Source organism: Cherax quadricarinatus, chromosome 17, assembly GCF_038502225.1.
Source record: "Cherax quadricarinatus isolate ZL_2023a chromosome 17, ASM3850222v1, whole genome shotgun sequence".
Classification (NCBI taxonomy): domain Eukaryota; kingdom Metazoa; phylum Arthropoda; class Malacostraca; order Decapoda; family Parastacidae; genus Cherax; species Cherax quadricarinatus.
The window spans coordinates 8,196,381-8,205,030 of NC_091308.1; the positions used below are offsets into that span (position 1 = coordinate 8,196,381).

An 8,650-nucleotide genomic window follows, 5' to 3' on the forward strand; every position below is an offset into this window, starting at 1 on the left:
GTGTGTGTGTGTGTGTGTGTGTGTGTGTGTGTGTGTGTGTGTGTGTGTGTGTGTGGGGGTCTAAGGCATCAGCGCCTGATCAACCAGGCTGTTGCTGCTGGCTGCACGCAAAAAAACGTACGAGCCACAGCCCGGCTGATCAGGAACTGACTTTAGGTGCTTGTCCAGTGCCTGCTTGAAGACTGCCAGGGGTCTGTTGGTAATCCCCCTTATGTGTGCTGGGAGGCAGTTGAACAGTGTGTGTGCTAAGCACGAAATAATTTAAGTGCTTCGTTACATTTGTCTTCAGCACAGTGTAAAACTGACAAGGACTAAAATTTGAGGAGATTTCCCAGATAATGAAATATGGACTATCTATTTTTAATTAAACGCAAATATTGACATTATAAATAGACACTGTTCACAAAGACCTGAAGGTTAGTGTTGATAAATGTTAAAACTAAACAAATAAAAGCGTCTAATTTATGCTGCCAGCAGTAATACTTTAATTTGGATTGAGTTTAATCAAGCTAATTTCCGAAATATTTCTAGCAAGGAGTTAGTCATAACAAATGAACAAGTATTGTCTAAACTCTAAGTAGGAACATAGAGCACAGTAGTAATGAAGTTTGTCTATTGGCCCTTGCCAGGTAGGTCTCACATACGACAGATGTAATCAGAGTAACACCTCAAATGTTATTAAGCAGTTTAACTTATTATGACTTAACTCATTAAAATAAACTTAAATAAATCATAGAGTAATCGAGATGCCAAAATGAAGTTTCTCACATCAAGTTAAGAATAAAATGATACTAAGGTCTGCCAAGAACAATTATCAAGACAGTAATCATCAATAACAACAAAAGTGTTGAAACATCGTTACTCATTTTTAATTTTGTGGGTTTCTTGTTACTTGTTATAACCACTGTTATGTGGCTTGTTCTTCATGAAAAGCTTCCTCTGGCTAACACAGGTAAGGATCACTTCAGTGAAGGCTTCGCTTCCCCACTTGAGCCCGAGATGTCGACCTACCACAGTGCTTACATGAACGACTATACCTCACAGCAGCCTGCTCTGGGACGCTCTCCCAGGAGCAGCGTCTCCCCGCCTCGTCTCCAGTACAACACCTCGTCGAATCAGCTGCCAGACGCCGGCCGAATATCCAAGAGTGTCTCCCCTCCTCGCCACCAGTACAACAACAGCCCTCCGGTTCACCAGTCAGACAGCAGGACACCCAGGGAATACACTTCCTCCTCCCGTCACCCATACAGCTCAGCAGATGACTCTCATGATGGACGGAAACGCAGAAACAGCACCTCTCCTCCACGTTATCATTATAACACATATCATCCCGCGGGGCGGTTGTCCAAAGGTGGTAGTTGCTCTCCTAACAACCAAGAAGCTAACTCACCGGAATACAACAATGGTGGCAAGATACCTAGAACGCCAAGAGTAAGTATTACCTCGCCATAATCTTGTAAGCTAATAATGAATATTAAGCTAATAATGAATATTAGCAGTCGCCATAAATGGCGACTGCTAATATTCATAATAACAATAATTAATTGTTTAGCTAATAGTGATAACAAAGAAAAATTCATCCTGGTTAGCCACCAACTTATTTTCCTAAAAATTGCAGATTTACATCAATTAATATTTTACTAAAAAAAAAAAAACTCATGTAGACGCTTAGACTTATGTATAATAAGAATACCGCGTTTATTTAAAGTTTGGTGAATGTGAGTTTATAACAAAAAAATGCACAATACCGTGACTGGAACGATACACAAATAACTCGCACAGAAGAGTGTGACTTTGTAAATGGTCCAAGTCGGACCGTAACGTCGTCGTAAGCTCCTCTCTTCTATGTGCGGGTTATTTGTGTATACGAGTTTTTAATAAGCTGGTGACTTTCAAGACGAATTCTATTTAGCTTCGACATTGTCGCAGCTTTTATAAAATTATATCTCAAATCTCTTTTTTTTTTTCATTTCGGGGTAACTTGTAATGTCAGATGTATTAGCGTGGTAAGAAAAACCATTTATCACATTTTAGCAATATTTAACATAAAATATTTTGAGTCCATAACATTTCCCCAGATTATACTCACTAGCATGATGTGCTTGAAATATTTATTTTGAGGAATAAACACTGGGGCCGTTTCTATTTAATTATTTGATCCTTTATATTAAGTTGAAAATGGAATGGGAAGTAAATGATTTATTAGTTATCCTAACCATTTTCATTATTAGAACTACTTTATCTCTGAAATTTGAAGTTATGAGACAGTAAACACTCTTTTAGACCTATGCTCTCTTGGTATATTTTACAATGTGTTGCTTAAAGAGTGAAAAATTTATTACATGCATTGCATGGCCGGTATTAGGCTTGTCAGGAAACAGGACGAGTGTTTCCTGACTCGGGTCTTAGTTATATGACCCACAGCTGCAGCTATTGGTCATCTGACCAAGGACTTCAGCTGCCTGTCCGGTCCACGTCCTTAAAAATCATGGTTACGATTATAACCATTTATCAGTTATTGTTATATGGAATAATATAAAGCTTTCATATTCTCTCTTTTATAATAATTTTTTAGAGTATTTTTTTTTGTGTGTATGAAGTATCATGTAACTTAGTTTCTTAAGAAGAGGAAGCAGTGTCTAGGAAGTTTCCATTGAAAAATGTTAATGTTTTACTCACATTTACATCAGGTTCTTGTTAGGTAATTTGGTTACTGACATTTTTCACTTATCTCAGATATGCTTTGCAATTCTTTGTCAGTAAACACAGGGTCCATTACTTTACATTCTGTTATATTCATGGAAATTAATAGAGATATGATGATTGGAACAATAGAACTAAACCATTTGTAACTTCCCTCTCTGATTTCCTATTTTCTCAGGGAATATAGGCTTTTATAATGGTGATTTCCTTCATTAGGACCGTGAAGGATTGTGAAAGCCTAAGAATGTTAGTAAACCTTTAACGAAACAGCTATGGTGATGAAATTTTGAGTGTGTCTTACAGGCTGGCGCCTTCAGGGATTTTGTAAATGATGTTAATGCATAGAGTATACTTGTGTCTATAGTAGAATCGACTGTCTATAAAAATAAAGTCGATTATATTGAGCTTTGTGGCATATGCTAATATTGGGAGAGTAGATATTAACCTTGGCTACAGAGTTTTTTTATCTGGGACACCAATCACCTTATGCCACTTCATTCAGAAGCACGCATTTGCCTTGGCCAGAATTTATTCAGATATAAAATGGCTGAGATTTATAATCGGGCATGTTACACAGGTGGGCGGAACGAGACCCTCGAAGGTGAAGCGCTACTTGCTGACCAGAGACCCCAAGGATAGGCGCATTTCAGGTAAGATAAAACATCTGTACTCGTGGAACTCTTATTTATCATCTTTATTATTCTCTTCATCTCTAGGCGCTTTATTTTACTTTAAACCACGTTGCTCTTTCGTACTACGTTTTCAGTTCAACTATATCTCCATAGTTATATCATTTATATCTATATCTCTATTTCGGTTAACTAGCATCAGTTCGTTAGATCTAGAGTCCGTCACTAGCATCTAGGTACCCCCGTTCAAGGGGTTCTCTAGTCAAGTCTGTGTTGCTGCTACTTATAAATGAGATTCCAATGTCGCCTCCTCATTTTTCCCACAAATTATGAACACGGACTAACGAAATAATCCATTTTTTTCGTGTTTGATAATGAATAAATGTGATATTTTTGTAAGTACTCACCACAGAAAGGGCTATAGTAAGATTAATTAGGTTTCTTATACCTCCATGTGCAGTGCTATCAATTCATCTGACGGTACTTCTTAATATAATGGGAGATTTTTGCCTATCATTTTTTCTAGCCACTTCATCAGCTGTCGTATAGTTTGCACATGTCTTTAATTCTAACTTTAATTCTAATTTGAAGATTGGCTTCAACTGACCGAACACTGAAGGTAATTTTCCTTCATCAGTTCTGTGGTTCATCTCACTTTGACTGCATTGATCCGTATTAATCTTGTCGAAAATAGTATAAAATACCGAAAACCGGATGATTAAAACCCCACGTGCAACTGTTGCACATAGGTCTTAACAGGGTTAATCTTTTCAATAATTGCCACCCTACAGGTAACGGTCTGGGTATGAAGGTTGTGGGTGGGAAGGAAATTCCTGGGACGAGGGGTCGCCTGGGCGCCTATATAGCCCGCATTCACCCCGGCGGTGTGGCTGACGCCCTGGGCCAGCTGAAGGAAGGAGACTTAGTGCTCGAGTGGAACGGTATCACTCTGATCGACCGCACCTACGAGGAGGTGCAAGCCATTGTGGCTCAGTCCGTTGATGACGTCGAGGTGGAAATTGTCGTGCGAAGGTTTGTCTCTCGTGTGTTTATAATTTGGAGGTGTGTGGATGTGTTTGTATTTTGTGTTAGGCTTTCTTAGTTACATAAACATTATTTTTACATAATTGTTACCTCGTATCCCTATGGTTACAGTTCTTAAAAATGTTTGTAATGTTAAATTCCCTTTCTATGATATATGAGTTATTATATTAGGAAACACTGTTAAAAATTATCGAAATCAAGTTATCCATATAAAAAATTAAAATTTACTTTAGTTAATGTTTAACTATTGGAAGTTATTTCATACAAAACCTGGTAGCTCAAATATCATTTATAAATTCACTTGTTTAACTGTAAAGTCAGATATACTTTCAAACTAGAATATGCATACTATAGGGAATGTCATACAGGACTCTCAGTAAACTACCTAAATCTCCTTGAGCCATCAGATTATATTCTGAGACTAAACATCGTATACAGTGTACTAATGACCTAAAAAATATAGCAAAGGCACAAAAAAAGATTAGATTTAATAATTATAAAATGTATATCAAATATGAACGTAATGACAGTGTGTGTGCAGCTGTATTAAGTACCCTGAAATAATTGGGGTTTACGGATGCCTACCTCCACGTAAGGTAACATGCTCCCCGCAGTATATTCTTTTAATCCTGACATACTAAACACTGATTAACGATTGAGTGATATATGTTATGAATACGTTTTTTATGGTTTTCAGTGACATCAATATGATCACGGGGGAGCGCATGACCGGGGTTAGCAGCAGGAGTGGTGGGTACTCCCACCCATCAATGACATACCCGAGCCCTTGCTATCAAAGCCCTCGCCGAAGAACTGATTATCCCGCTGATGATCCTCTAGATATTAACGGTAATCGCTCTACCTTCGATGGTCTTGTGGTCAACACAACTCGAAATAATTCACATGAAAATCTTTACATTAATGAAAATCGGTTCAGTGAAAGAGAAAATGATGTCGCATTGCAAGGCAAGTCTGGGGATTCATCCAGTACGGAAAGTCCCCGAGCTCGATCAACCTCGAGGTCGAGGCATCAAGGCAACAGCCCTGACATGCGTGGCAAACGACAAACGAGTCCTGGTGTTGAACGACCAACAAACTGCGAGTTAAGGCATGCGAGTGAAGAAGGTCTCCAGGGCGTAGGTTCCATCTCGCACGGAGGTTCTCCCTTACAATCACAATCCTCCCCAGAACGCCGGAGTTCAAGTGGTAAGTTACTTTTCATTCTTCTTAATAATTTCACGATAATATGAAAGTAAACGATAGCAAAACTACTATTAATATGGAGTTAGCTTCAATATTATTGGCTTATATAACAACCTCTTCAATCAGAATCAGTTGAAAATAACTAAAGAGTGGAAGTGATACGGCCCGATGATACCGAGTCCAATTCTTTTCTCAATATTTGTTTTTACTATTGTTTGCATGTACATTCCAGACATAATAGATTCCTCCTTGCAAAATATTTGACATTATAATACTTGCCAAATGTTTGTTACTGCTGCTGTATGTAAACAGACGCACCACTACGAACACTATTCTTAGATTCAGCTGCTGACTCATGTCCAGCTTCCCTCTCAAGTGCTATCTCAAGTAGGTGTTGGAGTATCTGGAGGAGGTGGTTCCCACGATCAGGCAGAGAACCAAGGAGGTCGTGTGGTTGTTCCCAGTCCACCTCGTCACCGCACTTCCCACTCTAATCGCCGACGGTCGAGCTCTCGAAACAAGGTGAGTACAAGTGAAGACAGTTATTTATGTATTTAATTAAATATATATTTTGAAAATCAAACATTACGCAGAAATATGAAAAGGTATTAACCTTTATTAACAATGAAACTGAACGACAGACTACAACTCACCCAGAGGAAAATAGTGAGATTCATACTGGATTTGAGTTCAAGAGAACATATAGGTCATGATGAATTTCAACAACTGGATTTGCTGAATGTTGAAGACAGAGTAAAGCAACTGAAGTTAAATCATGTTTATAAAATTGCTCACAAGCAGTGTCCAGAATATCTTGCTGCCAAGTATATCAACGCTTGGAACCAAAACATGTATGGTACTAAGGGAAGTAAACACAATTGTGTAGTACCCACAGTAGGTGGTCAGGCTTCAAACACCTTTTATCATACAGCAATTAAAGAGTGAAATGGACTGTCTGCATATGTCAAAGCCTCTCCTATCATGAGCCAATTCAGGACGAGAGCTATAAGGTACCTACCCCTCAAGGAAGGTTCCTTGATGTTAGTGAGGGGCTCTTGATTTAGGGAATTGGATCTGTGCTCCAGTTCCCCGAATTAAGCCTGAATGCCTTCCACATCCCCCCTAGGCGCTGTATAATCCTCCGGGTTTAGCGCTTCCCCCTTGATTATAATAATAATAATATAAGGTACCTAATGATGAAGCTACAGAAACTGAGGATGGTAGGTATAATGTATGCCAGTAAACAAGACAAGTGTTTCCTGACGCGGGTCTTATTGATATGTTGACCCACAGCTGGAGTTTTTGGTCATTTGACCGAGGACTTCCGCTCACATAAAGAGTGGAGAGTGATTTCTTATATAACTTACAGTCATGCACCCAGTATTATCAACTCAGATTACTTTATTCCTGGCATATCTCCTTTTATTGTAACTGATTTTTCACACAGCTGAGTTACTTAGTTGTTTTAACTTTTACGGTTTAAATAATAAGATATTACAAGGCCGCCGGTGGAAATAAGTCCCTTTGTCTGACCTTTTTTTTAGGGGGTTATCCTAGGTAATTTACATATATGTTACTATGCATCATAATTCTACTTATGTGCACCTGTGCCTAAATAAACTTATTAGCTTGTGTTTCGCCAATACAGTGAACCTTGTCAAGTCACAAATCAGTTTGTGACTTGATGAGGTGCAATAAATGACCGTATTACACTGCATTTGTGTCTTAATTCTTTCTGTGTGGCTCTTATTTCACTGCTCTCAACACGTTTATGTCGCTGACGACGTTACTTGACGTAGTTGTTTTGGGTGACAGGATTCTGGTGCGGCTACCTCCAGAGGGAACAGTGACGTAAAGATGGGAGAAGTACAGCTACAGGTTTGTTACGACTGTCGGGCAGGTATACTCTACGTGACGGTGTTGCGAGCTTGCTCACTCTTCACTCTCCGCGACGACGATGACACCCGACCAGATCCTTTTATCAAGGTCTACCTCTTGCCTGGACGCAGGTTAATGTTTCTTCCTTATCATCCTTCTATTATATTTTAATAGATTATATATTTTTTTTAGATATTGTAGCCAAAAGCTACTAGTTTACTGTGCGTCTGTAGCTCACCCAAAATGGTAGTCTCCTGTACACCCGTAGGTCCATAGTTTAAACTATTTAAATATTGCTGTTATTCAGTTAAGTTCAAAGCTGTGTCGTCTCTTCCGTATACTCCCCAGGATGCAACCCATAACAGTCGCCTAACAGTCAGGTATTTACTGCTTGGTGATCAGAGACTTTTTATCCAAGATATTGGAGCTACTCACCCTCATCCTTGGATCAAAGCTGATTGCCTCACATTTCCAAGTTCCCTGTAAACATAATAATAATAATATTATTATTATTATTTTTTATTTTTTTTTATCACACTGGCCGATTCCCACCAAGGCAGGGTGGCCCGAAAAAGAAAAACTTTCACCATCATTCACTCCATCACTGTCTTGCCAGAAGGGTGCTTTACACTACATTTTTTAAACTGCAACATTAACACCCCTCCTTCAGAGTGAAGGCACTGTACTTCCCATCTCCAGGACTCAAGTCCGGCCTGCCGGTTTCCCTGAACCCCTTCATAAATGTTACTTTGCTCACACTCCAACAGCACGTCAAGTATTAAAAACCATTTGTCTCCATTCACTCCTATCAAACACGCTCACGCATGCCTGCTGGAAGTCCAAGCCCCTCGCACACAAAACCTCCTTTACCCCCTCCCTCCAACCTTTCCTAGGCCGACCCCTACCCCACCTTCCTTCCACTACAGACTGATACACTCTTGAAGTCATTCTGTTTCGCTCCATTCTCTCTACATGTCCGAACCACCTCAACAACCTTTCTCAGCCCTCTGGACAACAGTTTTGGTAATCCCGCACCTCCTCCTAACTTCCAAACTACGAATTCTCTGCATTATTATTATTATTATTATTATTATTATTATTATTATTATTATTATTATTATTATTATTATTATTAATAATAATAAATTATTATTAGTAGTAGCAATAATAATAATAAACTAATAATAATAATG

General features: G+C 38.9%; 1 protein-coding gene across 1 annotated transcript in view; it reads left to right on the forward strand.

Moving 5' to 3' along the window:
• Window positions 1–862: 862 nt before the first annotated feature.
• Window positions 863–8,650, forward strand: part of LOC128686261 (regulating synaptic membrane exocytosis protein 1-like) — a 19,007-nt gene continuing 11,219 nt past the window's right edge. The window contains exons 1-6 of the mRNA XM_070085695.1: window positions 863–1,431; window positions 3,281–3,353; window positions 4,124–4,364; window positions 5,074–5,582; window positions 5,968–6,101; window positions 7,395–7,588. Of these exons, the coding sequence (XP_069941796.1) occupies window positions 910–1,431; window positions 3,281–3,353; window positions 4,124–4,364; window positions 5,074–5,582; window positions 5,968–6,101; window positions 7,395–7,588 (1,673 nt within the window). The 5' untranslated portion in view covers window positions 863–909. The remainder of the gene's footprint in view (window positions 1,432–3,280; window positions 3,354–4,123; window positions 4,365–5,073; window positions 5,583–5,967; window positions 6,102–7,394; window positions 7,589–8,650) is intronic.